This window comes from Taudactylus pleione, unplaced genomic scaffold (assembly GCF_031769625.1).
Source record: "Taudactylus pleione unplaced genomic scaffold, aTauple2 ptg000515l, whole genome shotgun sequence".
NCBI lineage: Eukaryota > Metazoa > Chordata > Amphibia > Anura > Myobatrachidae > Taudactylus > Taudactylus pleione.
In genome coordinates, this window is record NW_028284917.1 from 2,718,973 (window position 1) to 2,745,000 (window position 26,028).

The 26,028-nt window shown below is 44.2% G+C and overlaps 1 protein-coding gene across 13 annotated transcripts in view; it reads right to left on the reverse strand.

Moving 5' to 3' along the window:
* Positions 1-26,028, reverse strand: part of SOX6 (SRY-box transcription factor 6) — a 448,338-nt gene that overhangs the window by 254,754 nt on the left and 167,556 nt on the right. For 10 of the 13 annotated variants that reach the window (XM_088450327.1, XM_088450324.1, XM_088450321.1 and 7 more), the window contains 2 exons: positions 17,225-17,465; positions 4,777-4,987 (listed from right to left, as the gene is read on the reverse strand). The exons of 1 other annotated variant lie outside the window; for it this stretch is intronic. In XM_088450327.1, the coding sequence (XP_088306453.1) occupies positions 4,777-4,987; positions 17,225-17,461 (448 nt within the window). In that variant the 5' untranslated portion in view covers positions 17,462-17,465. The remainder of the gene's footprint in view (positions 1-4,776; positions 4,988-17,224; positions 17,466-26,028) is intronic. 2 more of the 13 variants (XM_088450328.1, XM_088450331.1) reach the window with 2 other exon arrangements.

The window sequence follows — 26,028 nt, forward strand, 5'->3', positions numbered from 1 at the left end:
ATCCCAGTCATGGCCAGAACTGCAAATTTTATATATAGCCGTTCCCTACGCCAGGGCACTAGACACCCAGCAATACGGTGCTGCCAGCAGCCACTCTGGTATGTGCTCCCTGCAGCAGACTGGTGGCCTCCCTCGCCGCTGTATCCCGGAAAGAGACGGGACTCTGGACCTGATTCAGAGCGGCTCGCTAGATGCGATAGATCGCATGATGTGTATGCAAATTGCATAGGCAGCGCTATTGCACAGCAATGCATTAGCACACCCAGTATTCCTTAGAGAGCGATCACATAGTGTAAGCAGACACCCACCACTCTGTTTTAAGACGCCCACTTGTGCACGTCATGTCCAGGAAGTGTATGCAACCATCGGTACATCGGGTAACATCGGAGGCTATCGCAGCGCTTGAGGTTGACCATACCCTGCCGCAAGCACTGCGAGCACTTCAGTGTAAGAAACAGCCAGGTGACGGGTACTATGATGCCGTCTTATAATTATGCACACCTCTAACACGCCGTTGAGATGCTCAGGCACGCCTGCATTTGCACCCCCGCTCCCCTGTTTTTAATGGCCAGTCCCTGTTACCACCTACAAACAGCTTCCCCGTCACTCACTCTGCTGGGCGGTCTATGCGCAGCGAGCGAATGCATTGCGAACTTTCGCTCAGGTATGTGGACGCGCACAATGCATACCATCGGCAGCAGCTAGAGTACGCATCTTAGCGAGCGGGTCTGAATCAGGCCCTCTGTCCTCACCGGCGTCCCGTCTGCCTGACTACCTCCCCTCACACAGAGGCCTCAGTATCGGTCAAGTGCTTTTCTCTTAGCGACCATTATTACTGGCAGCCAATCACAACGCAGAGGGCTTTTATTTCCTGGCATGCGCTGTGATTAATGTGTGAATACTGCCACACATCACCGGCGGTGTAACAAATAAAGCCGCACAGCGCCGGAGGTGAGAATACCTACGCACATCATCGGCGTACAGTACTTGGGAGGGGAAAAAAAAAAAACTCGCTGCACATCGCCGGCGGTTTGACCCAAGGTTGATTCTGAATGCCCGGCAGAATTGGAGAAATAACTTCCAATTTCCTCTAAATCGCTGGTAAAACATACCGCCTGCTGGTGCCCAGGATCTTGTGGACAGTTTGCCAAGAAGGGTGTCTGCAGTAATCACTGCAGATGGTGAACCTACAAAAGTACCAACGTCAATAAAATCTCTTTAATCTAATTGCGGTCAGTGTCCAATCAATTCTGTCTACATAGTCTAGTACTGTACATATACACAAACATACATATAACCGATATATAGATATAACAACATAAAAAAGAGTAGCCCATAATGAACATCACCGATAATTGAAATAATAATTTTGCGTTTAATTTTGCACAGATAGTTTGAGAAAGAAAAAGTAGCTTGAATCCTTCACAAAGTTCGGTTTCCTTAGCGATGGTTTATCCTGAGAGGTGGAAATTACATCTTAATTCCCAGTAATGATGTCAATCTGTTATCTGTGTGATAGATACATTATTTATTGAACTATGGATGGCTGTAGGTACTTCTGTGAGAGCGTCTCTCGCTCCGTGCGATGTGTGGGGAATTATCCTGACTGAGGCGTTATTATTAAGGGGAGATTAAACCAGCTGTACATTATGCCGGGGCACTCTCATCCGTCTGCAAACAGACGCTCCTGTAATACAAGCAGCACTTGACCATTTAAACTACTGCAACAAGCAGATTTAAGCAGCTGGGAATATTCTCCCCGGCAGAAACCTGTTGACCTTCTCAATTGCAGATTCTCAAATCGAGTTCTCATTAGCTGGTTCCCTCTTCCAACCTCAGAGAGCTTTTATTTATTTTTTCTTCTTTAAATATGTGAATTAAAATATATTTGCTGCTCATAAATCTATTTTACTTTACACTTATTTCAGTACTACTGTATGTAGGTGCATGATAAATAAGTAGATATTTACTTGAAGCAGGAAAATGATGTACTCAACTATTCTTAGTATAAAGCAGAGCTTGTATACTATTATCATTATTAACAGTTATTTATATAGCGCACATATTCCGCGGCGCTTTTACAGAGAATAGTTGGCCATTCACATCAGTCCCTGCCCCAGTGGAGCTTACAATCTATATTCCCTACCACATGTACACACACATACACGCTAGGGTTAATTTTTGTTGGAAGCCAATTAACCTACCAGTATATTTTTGGAGTGTGAGAGGAAACCCACGCAAGCACAGGGAGAATATACAAACTCCACACAGACTCTCCCCCGTGACGGCTCGTTCCTTCCTTTACACTGAGTGCGCCACACTCCTTTACACTGAGTGCGCTACAAAGGCTTTATTGGCAATGCGAGATGGCATGAGCTGGGTGGAACGAGGCGGACCCCCAGTCAATTGCAGATTACACATACAAGAGCACCTAGGGCTTGTTTCATTAGAAAACGGCACTGCCCAGTCAGTGTAATGCCCGGCGTCCTTTACACTGACTGCGAGGGCCGTGTTCAGTCTTCACCTCCATCCCGCCAGGAAGCCCGCAGCCTTAACATCAGGCGCAAGAACAAGATTCAACTTTGAGAGGTGGATTATTTCAATGATACAAAGAAAGTTCCAGTTATGCAGAAATGCGCGTTTCAAACTCTGCGTCCACCAGTAATAATCATCCTCAGACGCACAGAAGTGCTACGTGTGTAATACAGGCCTCGCTCTCATAAATAAAGACTATCTAGCGGGGGATATACACATTGAATGTGATGAAGGAGGTCGTCACAAACTATTAGTAGAGTGGACGGCAATGTAACTTTCCCATCCTGAACATCATCAGGTTTGTCAACTAAACTGTAAAAATACCATTGATTGCTTTATCGGGGGGGGGGGGGGGGGGGTCCAACGACCGTGTCATTGGTGCACCCCTCGGATGCTCTAGGTAGACAGGAGATTTGGGCACATAACAAAACAAAATTTGCATCACTGACCACCAGAGCGTCATGTTCGCCCTTCGGAGGTAACCAGGAAATAATCTTGGGGGAGGGGGGGGGGCTGGGGGCACTATAGTAGACTCTTGATTTTGTGGGGTTCAGCTGACACTTCCCTATACTGTGTTTGCCCTAAATAACCACCATTAGAAGTAGCTCTCAGTGGGGTTTATGTGCTAAGCCTTGGCGAGTGATAAAGTACCAACCAATCAGCTCCTAACTGTCATGTTACAGGTTGTGTTTGAAAAATGACAGGAGCTAATTGGTTGGTACTGTATCACTCTCCACGGCTTAGTACATCTGCCCCACTGCTTCCTACTGTACCTGAATGAGGGTACAAATAAATATTTAAATGGCATATTTTGGGGCAAAATAAATTAATCAAAATATCAGCTGTGAAATAAAAATATTCCAGCACTTTTATGACGGGGATATTTAAAAGTATAACGGTTATTAAGGTTTCTAGGACTCTTCGGCGCATAAAAATGAAAGGTTTAGCGTTGAGGTGTTTCTGACGCAACGCCATGAAGCGTACACAGGATAATCAGCATAATGATTGTGAGTCATCTCCGACAGTACGGTGTATGATCCCCTGAGATGACGGATAAGAGGAGTGTGACACTTTCCGGTCTTATTTAATGCACCGTAACATAAAATACGTTTCCACCTGCGCCCTGATGTACAAACTCACACCTGCATTTACAGTATACGTACCTCCACTTAGCCACAAATCGCACACAGCGCTCAGGTGAGCAGTGGGACATATTCCTCGCCAATGCTGACAGTATTTAATGTTCTACAAACAGACCTTATGTACTAAGGATCTATACAGAACAGTGTTTCGTGAAAGCAGTGGGGGGCTCTAAGTGATTGTAAGCACAAAGAAAAATTACGGAAGCTACCCCACCAAGTTACTATCAGTCAGGGTCTCTATAAAGAGGATTATTTTATACAAAAAAAAATAAAAAATCCGGAAAGTGTTTGAAGTTATGAAGAATTGAATGTGCCGAGACTGACACAATGGTGCAGGGTGACCAAGCAGCGACGAAGAAATAAGAATTATTGATCGCCATGAATCAATCAAGAGAATACACTTAACCACAGAGATCATCATAACAGCGCTTAGAGCCGACATGCGAGAATGTAAACTCATTGTGATAACAGAGCCAATCGCTGCCTCTTTTTTCTCTCTCTATGGTTGATTTAAAAGCCCCTCTGACAGCGGCATCTGGTCAGTATCTCCCTCCAAGTGTAATTGTTAGAACTTTTAATGGGTGTTTTCTTTTCTGCAGCAGGAAAAACCCTAAATGAACAGAATACTCCTCATAAAAAAAAAAACCAAGAAAAGTTGCAAAGTGCCAAGATACTAAGTATCGGTGATCCCCATCGCCTCAACCCAGCTGCTGACATCTGAGCTCGCAATGAGCCGCCTGCTAAGGGTTAACTGCGCATGGTATTGTACAGCTGGATACAGGCTGGAGGGATCTGCAACGCATTTCAGGCCATGAACTTCGCACCAGCACTCGGAAAGCAAGTTACCCATGGGGAGTAAAACGAAATTCAAACTCACAAACAAACTCTCAATTCATCCGGCCAAGTGTGCGCCCAAATGAACCATACTCCCCGATTATACGCTACAGCCACGCCAACGGAACAGATATCACTCATCGCGTGTTTCCAACACTGGTTGCCAAGGTAACACGCGGGTAATCCCTTTCCAAGCTATTGGCACTTACGCACTTCTCAGGCTCTCAATATCCCTTCCCCCCCCCCACGCGGAATCTGCACTCACCCTCCTGTTCCGTCCTGGTCATTTCTTCCAGTTTCTTCTGCTTCAGCGTGTCCACCACGTCGGCCAGGCTCCCTTTGCGGCGTTCTGGAGTCCCGAAATTAACACTGGTCATGAGATCGCAGCGCTCGCGAGCCCCTTCGTCAGGCTTGTGTGGTGAGGTAGAGGTGGTTCGGAAGGAATAGAGGGAACGTAGTTTATTGCTGTCCGAGTCCTAAGAGAGAAACATTTATGTCAGTATAGGACACTATACAGTAAACCATACAGTAAAATGACAAATTCCGAGGTGAGTTAGAGGGACCACGTGGAGACGGAAAGCGTCATCCAAGTACTGTACGACTAAAAACTGTATCTGAAAAATGTAGTACACTTACCAGTAGTGAAGATAATGAGGTATATTATGGGGAAACATTCATTTCCATGTAGAGTCCAGACAGCTGGTCGACATTCAGCTGGTTGACAGAATGTCAACAGTCCAGAATGCCGACAGGCAGTAAAGCGATATATGGACATTTGGTCGACAACCAACATGTCGACACCAGAATGTCAATATATGTTGTTTTTTTCCTTATTTTAGGCTTAGGCTAAAATAAGCAACCCCCCCCAATATGTCAACATTCTAGTGTCGCCATATAAACCATTAACGTTCTGGATGCATCAACATTTTAACTAGGTCAACCTAAGTGTATGTCAACATAATGCCCATGTCAACATTCTGTTAACAATTGCCCACATTCTGAATGTCGACCAGTCATACCACACCGTTCTATGCACATCCGACATCCTGTCTATGCCGGCACTGTTAGGACTCTGCAGCAGGTAAGCAGCCAATGTGTGTACTCTGAGGACAATTACTGCCACTTATAGTAAAACGCATCGCCAGCTATACCCTCAGATTTCTCATTAAAGTAGCACCGGTAATTATGGACGAGGGGTGAGCAATAGGTTTCCGGATGCACAAATAGTTTCTTGAAGGAAGTGAGCAAAGTTGACTTCTTGGGTGTTGCTCATTAAAGTAGCACCTGTAATTATGTATATCAGTGTATCCTCGTCACTAATGAACTACTCGGTACGCTTGATAGGTGATTTGTAGACCGTGCACTGTTGCTGGCACTGAGGTCTGAGAGACACAACTGAGCGCTTGAAGAACTGGTGCACGAGTACATATCTCCAAAAGTGTTAAACACCTCACTTACGCTCGATCATCTCATTAACGGATGCAAGCTTAAACAATACCTTTGCAATATCTCCAACAGAGCCAACCTTGGTTTCGCGGCACCATGTTGGTTTCTGCAGCACTACGAACACCCCACATCAGTGTAGCCACCTGTGGGCAAAGTTGGCATATGAGTAGAAATAGAATCTTTAAAAAAAAAAAAAGAGTGGAAACCTTCCAGTGCCGTGCAGATCACACGAAGACTCCAGCGCCAAGAGCGTTAAAGAGCTACGTAGACTCGTTCCAGGATTTAGGGGCTCTGCCAACCCCCCCAAGCACAGTTCCCCTCTATCCTTCTTCTTTTCTATGGCTGTTTTGCTGTGGCAAGTGTTTCTATGAGGACCCCAGAGGATGTTTGAGTGTTTGATGTAGAGCACTATGCAAATCAGCCAACTTTGATCACTTACATACACTATCAATTAACAAGGCAGACTGAAAAAAAGATCAAATTAAAACCGTCTTTTCCTGCTAATAGTCATCTCTCTCCAAGAAATCATATGATTATATTAAAAATGATAATTAGGTTTTGTGTAATAGGTTCAGCTGAATATTAAGTGTGGCCTTTTTATTAATGCATTTATCCCAAAATATAAATGTTTGAAGAATAGCGATGGATCAGAGGAAAAACAGTGTTTACTTTGGTGCCGCTATGTATGTAAAATATGCTCTATATCCTGGGAATTGTTGTGGGATGAGGCACAGAAACTAGTTATAAAGGGGGAGTTTTCATTATGGAAAGTTATTCACATAATGGGTGGAACAAATGACATTTGATAGAGCAAAGCTGGAACTTTATGTATATGTATATATATGTATATATGTATGTATGTATATATATATATATATATATATATATATATATATATATATATATATACACATATATATATATATATATATATATATATATATATATACACATATATATATACACACACATACCCATACGGTGTATATATATATATATACACACAAACATATACATATATATATATAGAACAATTTTTAAATGCAGGTGTTGGAGTGAGGGTACAGGAAGTCTGACCTGAGCCTAATGAGGACCTGGCAACCCCAAAATCTTAGCATTTTGGGGTGTGCCCTAAATCTGCTGGTCAAAAATATAACCCCTGAGGTACCAGAGCAGCTGGAGATCTTTAACTAAACATTAACCAGTTTTTGCAAAGATTTTTTTTTATTTTAATTTTAGATTGTAAGCTCTGTTGCTCGAGCTCCTCATTCTGTAATTGCCATTAAACACTGCATCTGCGACATTCCGCTTTGTTCAGACATGTTGTAGTTACTAGCGCTGTACTTTCAGTAGGATTTCTGTCTGATGTGCATAGGTCAAAATACCTCCCCCCAACTACAAATTCATAATTTCAGATATCTTTATATACTTGTCACTCCAAATACACAGCATTTATAAAGTGCAAAACTGACACAGTATCACAAATATAACCTATATCTGTGACTCTTGTAGGCATTAAGGGGTTAAGAATTCAGCACATTTTTAGAATCTATTTAAATATATATTTAAAAAAAAAAAAAAAAAAAGACACGCTATCCTAGAGGCCCAGGGAGAACCCTGGCGCTGCTCCACGGAGGATTATCTGAGAAAACATGTTAGAATACCAGCGCTAGGAGTGTGACAGTGACACAACAAATTCTGCGCTGTAACGTGGTAGAGAAATGACATCGCGCGGCTGTGAGCGAATCAAACGCATCGTGGTGCTCGGTGTCACACTATGGGGTCTGTGCACCAAGCCTTGGAGAGAGATAAAGGGGATGGACACAGAGAACCTCATTCAGAGCCGCTCGCAAAATGCGAGCGCTCGCTCTGAATGAGGGCAGCCGCTTCTCTGTAATAAGCCGGCCTCCTGGCCGCTCGCTAGGCTGTGGGTGACCACCCACAGCTTTAGCGAGCGGCCAGGTTGATGGTCGCGATGGTCAAGACCATTGCGTTCATCTGTGCTTGCGACGAGACCCTTGTGGTAGGGTCTCGTGGCTGCAAGCCCCAGTGAACTTTCGGATCTAATAGAGCCGGAAGCTCACCACTGACATCACTCGTGATGTCAGTGGGGCCGCCCCCAAACGGCAGGCGTTCCGTCGGGAACGCCTCCGTTTGGCCAGCCACCCCCCCACCCCGCCTACAAAACGGTGCGAGCTGTCGATAAACATCGACAGCCGCCCCTTTTGCAGTGAGGCCCGGAGCGAGAGAATTTCTCTCACTCGGGGGCTTGCGCGCGCGCGCAGTGCAGCCACTGCGCGTGCGCAGGGCCTCAACATCAACCCGCTTGCGAGCGCATAGGCGCTTGCGAGCTGGTCTGACTGAGACCCAGAGTACCAACCAATCAGCTCCGGTCGCTTTCAAAAACAGCCTGTATGGGACAGTTAGGAGCTGGTTGGTTGGTACTTTATCTCCCTCCACTTTACCTTTCTCCAAGGCTTAATACATCTACCCCTAAATCCAAGGTGTAGATAACAACCGTATATATATTTATTTGGACCCTACAGGAGTCAAATTTGAATGTAAATGACATTTTAGCGAATTCATTAATTTTAATGAATGAACTAGATATCAGTAAACCAATCTCAAATGTTATGGATAAGGCACCGACATGTTCTGTAGCGCTGTACAGAAGGATCGCATGTCTATTTCAGATCCCTACAGAACAGTGCAATGAATAATGACTGATCATGGTCCATGCTTTACACTGACATGATAAACAATACAGACCGGCTGTACCAGACTCTCCATCCCTGGGGCTCTCACGGTCCAGAGCTCCTGTATTTCTGTAGTGTCAGATATTCCCCCAGGGCATGAACTGCTCCCCTCTCAGCACCTGAAGCCACCAGGTAATAAGAATGATTAGTGGGTAAGCAGACAGGGGAGCAGCAGATACCCCAGTCCCTGGATCTCATCACATTTCACAGCCACAAGGGTTAACGAGGAAGGACTGTGGGCCTGTTGCCCTCGCACTGTTCCTGCATTGCCACTGTGGCCTGGAATTCCAGTTGTAACAAATTGTGGGATCTGTCACATAAAAAGCCTGCTCAGAGAGTAATTCGGGAGGCAGCTGTTATTTCCTATTTGTTAAATCCCTTTATTACTCCATATAAGTACACAGCTGGGAAATAGAGTGGGGTGGGAGTTTACACAAAATATTTTGGCTTCTAGACATACAGAATACACAGGATCCCTTGTGGAAAGCAATGTGCGGTATCAGAAGGGAGGACGTTTGCAGCAATGCATCTTCTGAACGATAAGAGACGCTGATATGTCCTGTAATTGTTATGGGCGATGCCTGGACGGGCGCTGGACACAAACGCACAAACACTTTGTTTTGGGTGCAGAGAAACAACATTTGCAAGTGTTGCATTGTGAAAGAGGTTGGACCCTAATATATGAAATATAAAACAATATACTCTGTGTATAATTTGTATAAGCTGTTCAAATTGGGGGGGGGGGACAGACTTCCAATTGGAGGATACAGAGGAATTAACAGGGGGGGGAGAAAACTCTAATGTACTGGCTATTATTATTCATGTGTTACCAGTTATTTAAAGAGCACATTTATAGTCTGCAGCGATTTAAAGAGACCAGTTGGCCCATACACAACTGTCCCTGCACCAGTGGAGCTTACACTCTATATTCCCTACCACATGTACACGCGCGCACACCAGAGTGCACTTTTGTCAGCAGCCAATTAACCTATCAGTATATTTTTGGGTTGTGGAAGAAAATGAAGCACCTGGAGGTAACAGAACAGAATGCAACCCCCCCAACTCCTAAGGGTAGTACATCTGGTGCCAGATAAATAGCATTATATACGGGAGAATACACTCACCATTGTGGGGGGGGGGGGTATCTAATTAGCCCTGAAGTCGGCCTGACGCGGGCACTTATCGGGACCTGATGTGTTCCGAAAAAGAATCCACGATAATTGCCGGTTTTTCACCTGAAAAAAGGCGAAGACACATAGGTGCCGCGATAAGCTCGCAGACCTGTGTGTTTTTGGGAGAACTATCCTATTATATGGACCAAAATAATAGGATAGGGTGAAAAAAAACTATAGGTGAAAATCGGGGATAATCGGCGAAAAATCCCAGTTCTCCGACATTGCGGGAGTCAATCAGTGCCCGAACAATGTTCGGGGCTAATTGGATACCGTTCTGTGTATTATACACCTATGTGACTATATAAAGCCTGTAGCAGAGGTTTTTATACAGGTCACAGAACTCCTAAGGGACCTGCAAAATACATAAGATACAGCTTCCCAATGAACACTAGAGAGAGATGACATGAGAACCCACTAATAGCTACGACATCAAAACTCAACAATACAAAGCAATGACAATTAGAACTGACCAACTTTAAGCAATGACATCAAAACTCACAAACTGTCAGCGATTACATCAGAACGCACCAATAATAAATGATGACATCATAGAACCGATACAGTTGAACCGATACAGCCTTGGAACTGATCTTTAAATGTTAGTTTTTTATCATACAATACCAATCACTTGCTTTAGAGAAAAACTATACTCTAGCTGTATACAGAAATACACAAAAAGTAGGCGGCTTCTAAGAACACATATCAGGGAGTGTATTTATAAACCGGGAAGCAATCGGGAAGCCTACTGCCTATATACCTGCAGCCGGCTTCCCAACTGTCTTATCCCGGCAAGGGAGAAATGCCGGGCGTCTAGATGTAGACGCCCGCATTTCCCCGACGCCGGGAGACCGGCGCCCGGCATCACGATCGTAGTGATGCCGGGCGCCGCGAGCGGACAGCCGCGGGGGGGAGGGTTAGGTTTAGGGCTCCCGGGGGGGACTCAGGGTTAGGCTAGGGGGAGGGAGGGTTAGGGTTAGGCACCCCCGGGGGGGACTTAGGGTTAGGCACCCCCGGGGGGGATTTAGGGTTAGGCACCCCCCCGGGGGGGACTTAGGTTTAGGTAGCGGGGAAGGGGGTGGTTAGGGTTAGGCACTTGGGGGGGAAGTTAGGGTTAGGCACCCCTAAGGAGGGTTAGGGTTGTTAGGTTAGTGGATACTTACCTATCCACGATCGGGATTTCCAGCGCTGTCGGGCTTCCGCTGTGTCGCACTCTGCTCCTGTCGGGCTGCCGCTGACAGCGGTATTTCATACCCATTCCTATAAACCACCTTTATTTAAGGCTCAAATATCAGTATATATAAACTTTCCCGGGAGTATAACAATAATTCTATACACACAGTATGTATTTAAATAAATAACATGTCCTCAAATGAAGCACAAAATTACAATTAAAAAAGAAACAATCACAGTAAAATATCTCTATTATTCTCAAATGGATGGATTGAGCATCTGAGCTCTGATGCTTCAAAGAGCCAAGTGAAAATGACCCAGTTAGCAGCAATGTTCTGAATAACTTAGAAAAAGAATTTATATTTTCAAGTAGCAATGAATTGAAAGCTGAATGGTCCAATAAAACTAAGTAGCTGACACTTCCTGTGGGTGTGCTGCAATATACACAAGGAGGGGGGTCAACAGCACACCATTACTGGTGCTCGGGCTATCTATCTTTTTTAAACTTCTCTAGCTGTATATAGCTGTGTTTTATATATACAGTCGGTATCATTTTGTTTTAACGGTGGTGCGTCTGTTATTATTAAAGGACTACTCACCTGAAAAGCAGCATGAACAATTATACGTTCCACGGAAACCAATAAAGAGCATGTGACCACAGGAGACCCACCATTTTCCCTAATGAGCTAGTGAATTACATTTCCCCAGTGTCACGGAGCATAATGTGTAGAGATTTAAAGTTGTGTCCTAGCTGAACTCTAAGGGGGGTATTCAAGAAGCCAGCGGGATTTACTCTGTGAATAATTGCCGACAGAAATCCCAGCGGCGCGCGGAAAGGCTATTCAATTAAATAGCCTTGCCTGGCGCTGTAAAATCGGGACTCACGCATGGAAACCAACTGATTCCGCGTAAACTGCAAAATCAAACCGGTTTTCTCCCTGCGCCCGAACCCGATCTTGTTTTTTCTCCGTGACCTGCGAGGTTGAGTCCGGCTGCGGGGACACGGGCGCGGGGTAATCCCACCTAATTGAATAGCTCCAGCACAGCAATTCGTCGTAGGGTTAATTGAATAACCCCCTAAATTACATTGTCAAAATGAAGCTGTCCAGCATTCGTAGGCTACATACGAAAGCAGCCAGTATGTACCCTGCATGCGAAAAACGTGCACCCCATGCACTGCAGGATGGTTTGTCTAGGTAAAAAGTTGCTTTGCTCCAAACTCTAAATCAGCTACTGTATGTTTATTGTTTCAGTATTTTCTATTGTAGAACAACTGAGTACGTGAAACAGAGAATACGTTAATATTGCTGGGAATAAACATTGTTCTGGTAATAGATTTTAATGCAGAAATGATTAATCAGGGTTCTCTTGTGGTTGACACATCCTCATTACTTTCTATTCACATAAATTCTAGTGTGCAAAATATGTATCCTGTAATAAGCCTTATCCGGTATTGTTACGCTTCGCGGTGAAAACATTCAGCACAGAGCTGCTGATTAACATGTCAGACCCTCTCCGCTACAGTATATTACATGTACAGTACGGGCAGGAAATGCTCACAGACACAGTAACTTGTCTGATTACAGAATGTTATTTCCTTATAGCGATGGATTCTGGCCAGTAATTATGGCAGCACTCGTGTTTGGCACCGAAGGGGCTTGCTTAATGCCGCGATTCAGTCATACGCCTGGGTAATGGTATAGAAGGTGAGACCTGTTGGTATACTGTCACGTCCCTAGATGCGGGCTCGCAAGAGTGAACACGCATCATAAAACTTGCACACACACCGCGGCAGATGGGCGCATCCGGGAGAGACGATATTGAATAACAAATGGCGATTTGCGGGATTCGCTGCGATATCACGCAATTTTGTTTTTTTTTTCTACAAAAAGCCACCTAGCAGAAGTGCATGAAAAAGTGGGGAAATCATCCTGGAACCCAAGTGGCAAATGAGATAGCAGTAACCTATAGAGGCGGTTAGTGGCCATAAGTACAGTATTGGAGCTACTTAGCCATTTAATTGGCTAATATTTACTAAAAAAAGAAGAAAAAAAAGCTTAGAAATTATGATATTTAAAATTTATCCAACACGATTTTATATAAAATTTTATTTTTATTTTTATTTTTTTTTTATAACAGAATACTGTAAAAATAACATTTTTTTTTGTGTCAAATGCATGAACTTTAAACTACTTAGGACATATAAATTGGCCATCTCTAATCAGTGGCCTTGCATCAATATTCTTGATTGATACAGGATCGCCATAATCAAAATGATACATGAAATTACCTAAATTATTAATATCGATATTTCAAGAGAATGATCAATCCGATGTACCAGAAAAATTTATATGCATGTTGCTAATTCTGGACTGACCGGGGGGGGGGGGGGGGGGCCCAGCGGCACCCCCCACCCGACGGCTGCAAAAAGGAGTGATCGCCATACACTGGTGGAGGATCCAAGGTCCACCCTAGCACACATAATATTGTTCCTAACACTACCTATTACATGTGTTGATTGGAATAATGTGCTTTTATTATCTATGTATATGGTCATATTGTGTATATGTCATTTATATTATGTGATATTTTTCCACGTCCACATATATTAATTAACACTACTGTATTATATATTCTGCCTTATTTTATTTCGCAAACGTGTCTTGATCCATTTATAAAGGCAGCATCTTGGGTGTAGGTATAGTAAGTACATCTCCTTTCTGCCATGATGATCATACTGTACCTACTTTCTCATTAGCATAAGCACAGTTCCACTTTTCTCTTTCAATAACAGAATTGGCTATAACCGTCTTACGCAGCTTCCTGTCCCAAATAATTGCTGGGTAACTAAAGTAACACCACAACCCCTATGAAATGAATGAATCCCTTATACATCTATAATGTTCTAGCAATCAATGAGGCTTAATGTATGAACCGTACACTCTCAGTGTTACTCATGTTGCTGAGTGATCTGTCATTTCCAATAGAACTGTACAGGAATATTCACTCTATAGTGTTGTACATGTTTAAGTCACCATTAATTAATTTGTGCAGATTGTTACGTGAAAGTAATTCAATGTTAATTAGTTAAGAGTAATACATGTGGATTTCTGCTCTCTGGCAACAAATCCAAGGTGTCAGATGTGACACTGTAGAACAACAGTGATATTAGAGACATTAAACAATGTATAATAATGAGCAGTGTATTACAGCCGGCCCAGCGTGTTTGATAAGTGTGTGACAGGTGTAATGGAAGCGCTGGAATCGTTAACGGGGTGCGTGTAAGACGCTGCTTGTTCCGTTTCAGACATGATGTTATGGAAGGAACAGAGTATTTAAAAGCCTTCCCTCCTCGTACAGCGAGTGTGCAGTCCGGACTGAATGACAACCAGAAGTGAAGCGCTTGTACCTTACATTAATCAGGACACCATATTGCCATCCATCACCAACGTCCGAGGACGCGATGATTAATAACGGAGCGTCTGTAAAGATGAACTCATTCTATGACCTCACTTTCCAAACCATGAATACTCAACAAGATTAAACCACTGAGATACGTGCTGCCCAAATAGTGTAACCTCTCCGCTCTATTACAATTGGGAAAGTGATTATTACTTAAATAAAGCCCAACGTATACGGGAGGCTCAACCAACTCTCACTCAGACAGACGTCCAAAAAACCTGTGTATTGGCAATAACCAGTGATGAAAGCTTATTACTATTATTATTATTTACAAGACAATGCCCCGCTGCAGAATTTGTGTGTTACTATACAAAGTATTTTGGTCCTGACGCAGAGATAGACGCATTGGCAATGATTACACAGTTGTACGATTATCAGTAATCTGCATATGCGTCTAAGTTTCATCTTTGCTGTTTCTGGTGACGATTTATTTGCAAAGCGATTGACAGACAGGGAACATTTGTGGAGGACAACACTGGGTGGTCAACAGCGCTGCCATCAGAAATTGTGGGGCCTAGAACTGACAAGATAGGCAGCCCCCCCCCCCTGTGGACGGAGCTACACTGGGGGGTGGGACATCAATTGGTGCGTTTACAAATTCTCAAACTTTAAGCTGTGGTTGATTTTATAGCATGTCAATCTAGCATAATATATTAAAGTATATGGGAGAAAACTGTAAGTTCACACACGCAAACCAAAAAAAAAAAAAATAACATATATATATATATACACATACACACACACACACCTAAAATACACCGAAAAGCCAGGATCCACATAAAAATCCAGAAGGAAGGGTAAGTGTAGAGGACAAAGGGCAGGGAAGGCTGGCTTCACTAGGGGGGGTAGGTACAGGGCAGAGAAGGCTGTAACAGGGGGGAGGGGCAGGGCAGGTAAAGCTGACTGGACAAGGGGAGGGAGGCCTAGGGCAGGGAAGGCTGGCGGTAACAGGGGGGTGGGCAGGGAAGGCTGGCTGTAAAGGGGGGTGGGCAGGGAAGGCTGTCTGTAACAGGGGGGTGGGCAGGGAAGGCTGGCTGTAACAGGGGGGTGGGCAGGGAAGGCTGGCTGTAACGGGGGTGGGCAGGGAAGGCTGGCTGTAACAGGGGGGTGGGCAGGGAAGGCTGGCTGTAACAGGGGGGTGGGCAGGGAAGGCTGGCTGTAACAGGGGGGTGGGCAGGGAGTACCTGGTTTAAAGGTTTGTTCAGCTGGCAGCAGCAATTAGAATTAGCGCTCCTTTTAAAATATGGAGAGAGATGGGGGCCCGGGTGGCAGCGGGTGCTGTACCGACAGCCGGGGATGGTAGGCAAGAAGAATTCATATACAACGCTGACCGGCATTTCAAAAGCCAGCAGCGAGCCAATCACAGCTCACGCACCAGCAGCCAATCAGGAGCAGCTGCTCCTGATTGGCTGCCATTCCGCGATCTCAGGCTGGCGTGCGGCCGATGGTATTGATTAGTTGTATAAATTCTCCCTGCATCCCTGGCTGCTGGTGTACCTCCGCTGCCACCCGGGCTCTCCTCTCTTTCCTCTCCCTCTGGGCCCGGAACTCGAGGCCTGGCGGTGCCCCCTGATGGCGGCCCTGGGGATCAATCACACTGCGAGAAAATAGTCTCTGCGAGTGACTACGGTAATGTACCTTGATGCATGCGCCATGCGACTTAGGGCCGTATTCAATTAGCAGCAAAACGTTTTCTCCATCTCAGACCAGGAGAAAAAATATGCAAAATCCCTATTTTTGGCTAAAAATGTGGGGATTTCTTTCAGAACCCTTTGGACACCCCCTAATGATAAATCACCCAAAAAAAACGTCCTAAGTCGCAAACAATGACCGCTCAAATTTTGGCTGAAAAACAACCCAGCTGAAAATGGTTTTAACATATTGGTTCTGATTTTTTTGGGAGCGGTATGGATGCGTCACGTGTTTTAAACATCGCACACGGTCGCCGGACGGTTTTTTAACTGTTTTTACAACACGAAAACATACTTGCACCCATTTTAACGTATCCCCAAATTTACGCGGAACAGTAATTTCCTGGAAAAAAAAAAAAAAAAACTTTCTATCATTTTCAATGATTTTTTATTTTTATTACCCAAAATTTGTGCAGTCGTTTTTTTTTGGCCAAAGTACACAACTTACAAAATTTTTGGGGGGGTCATTTATCATTAGGGGTTCTGAAAGAAATCCCCACATTTTTAGGCAAATATAGGGATTTTGCATATTTATTTTTTTTCCTGCTGGTCTGAGATGGAGAAAACTTTTCGCCTGCTTCAGTCTATCCTATTGTCGCGGGTGCGATAATATCAGCGAAAAAAAAATCATCCCATATTATCGCCGCTAACTGAATCTGGCCCTTAGACACAGATTGCCAATAAATCGCTCAACTGCGTAAACATTGGAATAGCGCAGATCTCTGAACCAGGCCCTGTACCCTAACAAAGGGGCATGTTGCATAATGCAGGCACTGTCCTCATAGCCTACCTTAGACCAGACTGAGCTCGTTTCTGTGGTTTGTTACATTGGAGAAACCATGATTACCGCGCAGCGAATGCCCGATACCAGTCTTACAGCACCTGTTTTCTCTCTTTATGGCAAATTCCAATGGCTTGCATTGGTTAGTGAACTTTGTGATACTTTGATTAGATTTTAGATGATGAGAACCTGGGCTGTCCGCAAATAAAGGAGAGGTGGAACTGGAACGTACCATTCTATGCTGGGAGGAGATCATGCTGTCCCAGTCAACGTCAGCCTGGATATTGGTGACAAGTGATGTGAGCTCCTCAGGGTGAGGTTTGTTGTGTAGGAGGGTGTGGAGAGGCAGGTGACTTCCCAGGTGCTGGTCATCGTTATCCTCCTTCTCCCGTGAAGCCAGGTCTCCGGTCATCTCCTCCTCTCCATCAGTTTTACACGTGAATGGAGAGGTGGCCGGATTGGACGACATCCTTCTGAACACAAATGAGACAAGAAAGCGTTAGGACACCACCAGGTGAATTCACAGATAAAAAGCCATGGCTACTGACGTGGCCTGCATGTCTGTATATGGTACTAATTTCAGGTGGCTATCTGCAATCCCACTGCTGAACCACAACTGCACCAAAGACAATAGTACTAAGGGACAGCTACTTTTGCATATGGCAAAAATTACCAGGAAGCACCACAGCCAAAGTTTCCACAATGACAATCACACCAGCGATAAAAGAGAAAAAGTGCAGTTCACATCCTTTAGTCACAAATATATTTTTCCTAATCTGTACGCGGATTTGTTTTCCCAACTGAAAGGCATTATATTACGGCAGATCCATATACACAGAGGGACTGATTTCGAGTCGGACACAGCTGCGTCCATAGCTGCGACTTTATGCAAATGCCCCTACATAGCCCTTCCCTGGTGTACAACCGTGCGTCTGAATGTGTAAGGACATGAGACTCCCACTTTGAGCATCTTTAGATGTCCAAACGCCGCTTGGAGCATCCTTAGATGCCCAAATAACACTTGGTGCATCCTCAGACGTACCAAATAACGCTTGGTGCATCCTCAGACGTGCCAAATAGCACTTGGTGCATCCTCAGACGTGACAAATAACGCTTGATGCATCCTTAGATGCCCAAATAACGCTTGGTGCATTCTCAGACATGCCAAATAACGCTTGATGCATCCTTAGACACACCATCGAAACCTGGACCAGCCCCATTCTAGACGCAGACTGTCCGTCAAAAAGTGTGGCCTCCAATGTGTGCGATGAAGTGTCCGAGTTCGCAGCCTGCGACACTCCCATAACACACCCACAAGACGGACCATCTCCATGTGCCCGCATAGCCACCCCCCCCCAGCTACCTCCCAGAAACATCCAAGATATTTTTAAGACATATCTGAGAACGTGCGTTTCAGTCGCAACTGAGACACTATGTGCGCAGACTCTGGACGCAGCGTGGCTTAGACCCATGCACAGTAGTATAAAACAAAATCACTCAACTGCATCCAACACATCAGCGCCCGGCTTGTGTACAACACTGATATATAGGCAAAGAGTCGTATTTATTACTGAGCGCGGAACGCTGCCACATAAGCGCCCGGCTTGTGTACAACACTGATATACAGGCAAAGAGCCACATTTATTACTGAGCGCGGAACGCTGCCACATCAGCGCCCGACTTGTGTACAACACTGAATCAGTCTCTTAATATTGGAATAATGAGTGAAGATTTGTCCCAAAAATGTAACAGTCTTCTCACTCCTGGTAAGGTAATATACAATGTAACAGCTCTCAGAACAGGTCAGTCACACTCTGTAATTGATTGTAACCATTCGTTTGGCACAATCAATAGTGACCTGCTCGCTATCACAGTAAAAATAGGGACCTGTTCACTATAACAGTAACAATAGGGACCCAGCAACCTGTTTACTATAACAGTAGGGACCCAGCAACCTGTTCACTATAACAGTAACAATAGGGACCCAACAACCTGTTCACTTTAACAGTAACAATAGGGATTAAATTACCTGTTCTCTATAACAGAAACAATAGGGATTAAGTGACCTGTTCTCTATAACAGTAACAATAGGGACCCAGCAACCTTTTCACTAGAATTTAAATGTACGATATTAACGATAACGATATCGTTCATCATTAAATCATTCATAGGCTGCCAACGATCGACCAACGATGAGAGTTCCCGCATGGACGATAACGATATCGTTAATCGTCCATGCATGCAGGCCAACCTGGACTATATCTATCAGTGCCTGCAGGAGGGAATGGTCGCTGGTCGTGGGTGATATTGTTGGTGTGTGGATAACTATATTGTTCATCCAACACAGCGGGAAATTCAAGGGAAATCGTTCAGCGATATTGATCGCTGAACAGATCGTCCCGTGTGTATGCAGCATAACAATAGGGATTAAGTGACCTGTTCTCTATAACAGTAACAATAGGGACCCAGTGACCTGTTCACTATAACAGTAACAATAGGGACCCAGTGACCTGTTCTCTATAACAGTAACAATAGGGACCCAGTGACCTGTTCACTATAACAGTAACAATAGGGACCCAGTGACCTGTTCACTATAACAGTAACAATAGGGACCCAGTGACCTGTTCACTATAACAGTAACAATAGGGACCCAGTGACCTGTTCACTATAACAGTAACAATAGGGACCCAGTGATCTGTTCACTATAACAGTAACAATAGGGACCCAGTGATCTGTTCACTATAACAGTAACAATAGGGACCCAGTGACCTGTTCACTATAACAGTAACAATAGGGACCCAGTGACCTGTTCTCTATAACAGTAACAATAGGGACCCAGTGACCTGTTCACTATAACAGTAACAATAGGGACCCAGTGACCTGTTCTCTATAACAGTAACAATAGGGACCCAGTGATCTGTTCTCTATAACAGTAATAGGGACCCAGTGACCTGTTCACTATAACAGTAACAATAGGGACCCAGTGACCTGTTCTCTATAACAGTAACAATAGGGACCCAGTGATCTGTTCTCTATAACAGTAATAGGGACCCAGTGACCTGTTCACTATAACAGTAACAATAGGGACCCAGTGACCTGTTCACTATAACAGTAACAATAGGGACCCAGTGACCTGTTCTCTATAACAGTAATAGGGACCCAGTGACCTGTTCACTATAACAGTAACAATAGGGATCTTGCGATCTGTTCTCTATAACAGTAACAATAGGGACCCAGTGACCTGTTCACTATAACAGTAACAATAGGGACCCAGTGACCTGTTCTCTATAACAGTAACAATAGGGACCCAGTGACCAGTTCACTATAACAGTAACAATAGGGATCTTGCGATCTGTTCTCTATAACAGTAACAATAGGGACCCAGTGACAGACAGGGAGACAGCTGGTCACTCGATGTGTAGAGTCTGATGTTGGAAATTGTACATACAACTTGCAGCAATGGACGGACACTTTGCTGTATGTTTTACTTTAGCAGCATTTAACAGAACATTAGGTGCTGTACATCTAGCTATCAAAGACTTCCAAACTGGCAAATGCAAGTCTAATTTCTGTTTTTTTTTCTAGACGTACTTCTTCAATTAATCATAATTTGTTGGTTTGAAAAAAAAAAAAAATCAAAACCCTTCTTTCAATAATTTATATCATTTTCCTGCATTAATACCCTTCCACATCAATGCGTTTCAAGTTTATACTTATTGTCATGGGACACCATAAAAGCAGATTTAGTCTTATTTTATTGATTACAACAGTGCTTTCCTTCACAGTCACTGCATTAATAACACGGAGTCAAAAAAAAAAAAAAGAAAGAAAAGAAACACGTTAAATTTTAAAATGGGTTTCTATGTTCGCTTGTTAGAATGTTTTATTTAATGCGTGGAAACTCATTAGCAAAATTAAAGTTAATAAATTAATAGATCTTAAGATGAAGGGTCTCTGTTGCAAAACACCAATGTGGATTCTGAAGTGAAGATGTATTTTTTTTTTTCTTCTTGCAAATAGATTTAATTACTTAGAGGTGACCCAGTAAAGGGATCGTTGGTGCAAAACTTTGTGAAAGCTCAGTACTACAGAAAGTGAAAAAGATCTATACATTTGTGTCTGTATGCTAACCCTGTCTAGATGTTGACGTCGGGATTCTATACATTGACGTGCCAAAAGTCATGGGATAGCAGTATGTAAAGGCAATGGTAGGTGGCGTCACCGTATTGTGTCATCGTGAATATGCTCAGACCTGCATCAGTTGTAATCGGACATCTCGTGAATCAGTTTAAACACCGGCTAGGCTGCTCATGGCAAGGCGCCGTGAATTAGGAGTTCGAACGTGGCATGATAGTGGGTGCCCGACGGATGGGACATTCCATTTCCAAGTTGTGCGGACATTCAACATTCCTAGTTTTACGGTGTCATGAGAACCGGGATTACCTCATGGAAGGCATTACTATCCAGCGTGGACAATGCAGTGGCCGACCACAGGTGCTTAATGATCGTGACAAGCGGCACCGGGTCAGAATTGTCCATGGTAACAGACAAGTGACACTGGTTAAGATCACATCCACATTCAACGCAGGAGGTACCAGACGCATATCCAGCAGGTCAGTGCAGCGTTCTTTAGCTTCCATGGGATAAAGGAGCAAGAGACCCACCAAGTGCCCCAGTTAACACTATGACACAGCACCTCACCTGGGCTTGTGATGTCGCTAATTGGACCCTGGAAGACTGGCAATATGTGATGTGGTCCGATGCCTCATGGTTCCAGTTATTTTGGACTGTTGGGGGGGTTTGGGTGTGGCGCAGACCCCATGAGGCTAAAGACACCATTTGTCAACAAGGCACTGTGCAGGCTGGTGGTGGTTGCATAAAGGTGTGGGGTGTGGCATGGGTTGGGTCCAATGGTCCCCCTGTACACGTCATTGACCCATACACCACTACGTTGCATTGCTTTATGAACATTTGTAGTCCTTCGTAGACTTCATGTACCCCCCACAATGATGGAATATTCCAGCAGGAGAATGCACCGTGTCATCGGTACCAAGTTGTCCAGAATTTTTTTTAGCGAGTTCTGACGAAAGGTGTGGCCACCACGTTCGCCTGACATAAACCCAATCGAGCATTTATGGGAGGTGTGGAGAGGTCCATTCGCGCCCAAGATCCAGCACCTACAAATATCAGGGAGCTGTGGGAAGCTATCCAGATGGCATGGGGTCAACATCTCTCCAGAGGTCTTCCATCCACTTGTGGAATTGATGAAACGTCGAGTTGCTGGACTTGGCCTGCTAAATGGGTCCTACATGATACAAGGCATCTGTCCTATGACTTTTGACACTTCAGTGTATATAGCAACATGAATATATGTGAAGAATCCTGTAAAATATATATTAGAAGTCACCTCTAGGTAACACTAATACAGGGCAAACAAAGAGATCGGCCAGTGGGTCCACAGTGGGTTATACCCACTTGCTTCTTTACTTCCTTTAGGGCGAGTTGTGTTAGCGTTTTGATTTTTCCGAACGCTTTGTGCTTAATTCCTTCACTTTGTAAAGGTCAAACACTCTGGAGGAGAACGGAGTGACCGTCAGTGACCTTCCAGAGGATCCAGACACAAGTACAGTGCAAACAACCAACCAACCACTTGTAGCTTCATGCCAGTGGGTGCCCAGCCTGCATCCCTGCCCTTCTACATAGGGCAGAATGCATTGTTGACGTATATCATTATATTATACAGTAGGGCTACTTTATTACTATATACCAGAGGTAGGCAACTTGCGGTACGCTAGTTGCTATGGAACTACTCAACCCAGCATGCCCTACCCCAGTTTTAGCATGCCCTAACAGCAAAACTGTGGCAGGGGATGCTGGGATGTGTAGTCCCAGAGCAGCTGGAGTGACACAGGTTGCCTACCCCTGCTATATACTAGAGATGTGCGGGTTCGGTTTTATTTGGTTCTTATTGCAAGTTCGGATTCGTCCGGATTTTTCTTATTGGCTATCCAAAACACGTGACAGCCGGATAGCCAATATGATGTAGTTTTTGAGATCCGAACATATCCCAGTAAAACCGAACCGCGCATCTCTACTATATGCTGTGATAAATCAGTCCCAGATTTTGAAAAGCTAAGGCCACCCATGTCCCCACCCTTCACAATGCTGGAGCCATGATTTTATCAGGGGTAATCTTGAGTAAGCCATTAGCCTTAGTAGGCCCCAGTAACAGTCTGCAGAGTACACAGACAGAAGTGACGCTATCAGACTTCTGTGGTTTGATCCCTGTATTATATCTTCTGCATACAAATCATTATTAGTCAACATAGTTCTCATAGGCTTAAGGTGGGTACACACTTGAAAGATATATCTGCAGATCCAGTGATCTGCAGATAATTCTTTAGATGAAGGTCGTTCATCCACACGGAACGACCATCATTATCTATACAGGAGCCGCGGGTAGAGGCCGGCCCCGCTCCCCGCGGCTGCCGCTGTGTGTGTACGTGCGATTGGCTGATCGCCCGTACACACTTGCCATTGGACAGATATGTCTGCAGACATATCTGTCCATAGGCTGTGCAGCACAGCCGACGCGATATAGGTCTGTGAACGACGTCGTTCACAGACATATCGTCTGTACATACCGGCCGACGTGCAGCAGATATATTGGCAGATCAAATGATCGGCCTATATATCGACCAGTGTGTACCCAGCTTTAAAGTTACTTTTGGGCGGTAGCTATTTATGTAATATATTTGTTGCAGTTTACTACATTACTTATCACGCTAGAAATCTGCAAAACATTAAGTTGTTCCACCTACCCCCTGACAGATATATTAGGAGATATTCTGAAGATTACATTACTGACCTAACTAGAAATCTGCAGGACATTATTCTTTTCTATATACCCCTGACAGATGCAAAATAATATATTCTACAGACTATTAGATTACAGGCCTCTATAGTAGGGATCTGCAGAGCATTACTGTTCAGTTCCACCATCACGGATATTTATAGACTTTATAGAGCAACACACATTGTGAAGCGAGAGACATTCGTTGGTTTCAGTTTGACCCCTAGTTTGTGAACATCTGTCATCCCATATAGCAAATCCTGATCTTTCACTATAGACTAGCCATTCAAATAAAGTGTGGGTGCGTCACTTTGCCGCAATAGTTCTCCATGAAACATCTACCTATACACCGCCAGGAAAACAATGCACTACGGTATGTATAATCACCCAACAACCACCACAGACTTGGAGAAAATCTATAAGTTTTACATGATCATCCAGAAAAGCCCGGGGTCTCCGCAGACAGAACTGCACGGAAACAGTGCATACGATCCCACCTTAATTGCTCTTTAACATTAACTCATTTCATACCATTTTCTTGCAAAACGCAGAAATCAGTTACGATAGGAAACCACACCGGCATTTTACACATTAGCAAATCATTAAACTTACTGGGACTATTTCTACAGAAAAATAAATACGGATTACGGGGTCTAGAAATAGGAGACTATACAGTTACATTTACCAATCCGCCATGAGATTTCATGAATATTTCACTGGAAGAAAGATCAGGTGCAAAGAAAAATAATTATGTTATTTCCCAAATTAATCACCAGTTTTAATGTAACGACCCAGGTCTCACATAGGATTTAACTGCTAATCGTACTTTTCTCACAACTAATGAAAGAGGGGGGGGGGGGGGGGGGGGGAAATTCTATCAGCAAATTTAATTATCCAGGATAAAACAAAACTACACAATAAGATCCTGGTGTTTAACGTCTTTTACGCTCCAATGCTACATCCAGTTAACTTGGGGAGAACTATATTTATTGATGTTCTGTAAAGCAGGTTACATGTTGTGTTTGTTCACTTCTGATTCGTCTTAAGAGTATCGTACGGACGGCGCGGTGTTCTAGATGTCTTGTCTTTATAGGAAGTGCAATAAAACATACAAAGTTAAGATACAATGGGCCTGATTCCTCCAGCTGTGGCACTTATATGCCGCTTTGCGCCTTATCTCACCCCATCGGCCACAGTGTCGAACATAACATGAGCCCTATAGAGCATGGTTACCGAAACCACGACACGCCTGTGGTCTGGCTATCCACCCCCCCTGTTACCACCCGGGAATGCCCACTGAATTTGCCTCTCTCTGTCTGAATTTGTTCTGCGGCTTTCGGCGGTAACCATCGGGATACATAGTGTTCTTTTAAGGTGGGCAGGGTAGCTCTTAGTGGGGGACATTGCTCTGCGCGTGCCCAAAAAAGGGGCGTGAACACTATAAAAGGGGATGTGTTCTTGAACGCGACGACTTTTTATCACTGTAGGGGGCGTGCCCAGCACTCACAGAGATACTGGGCTGCCCCTAAGCTCTGCCCGCAGTTTAAATATATGATTGCTTCACTATGTAAATGTGCAATAGATCTCATTTGGTACACATACCGCGATGCATATTAGCTTGCAGACCATCACATACTATAAACCGTCAAATTCATTTTGACCCATCACTTCAGGAGATTTATCATGATTTTTCATTATCCATAAAATCACATAGAATCTGTCATTTCTGCATAGTTTTACATTTCCCCGCTATGTACGAATAGCCAAATGCTGGACACATCACAGAAATCTCCAGCAAAAGGCTAACTGTCGCTGCAAATCGCAGTCCCCATTATTATCAATGGGGACTACGTTCTGACACCTATATACCTAACCCTGTTGGTTTATGCCATTATCAGATGGCGTAAGCCACTATAAGCCTATGGAGCAGCACAGACGGTGTAGTGGTTAGCGTTACTGCTTCACAGCACTGAGGTCATGGGTTCGATTCCCACCACGGCCCTACCTGTGCGGAGTTTGTATATTCTCCCTGTGCTTGCGTGGGTTTCCTCCGGGTGCTCCGGTTTCCTCCCACACTCCAAAAATATACTGGTAGGTTAATTGGCTCCCAACACAAATTAACCCTAGTGTGTATGTGTATGTATGTGATAGGGAATATAGATTGTAAGCTCCACTGGGGCAGG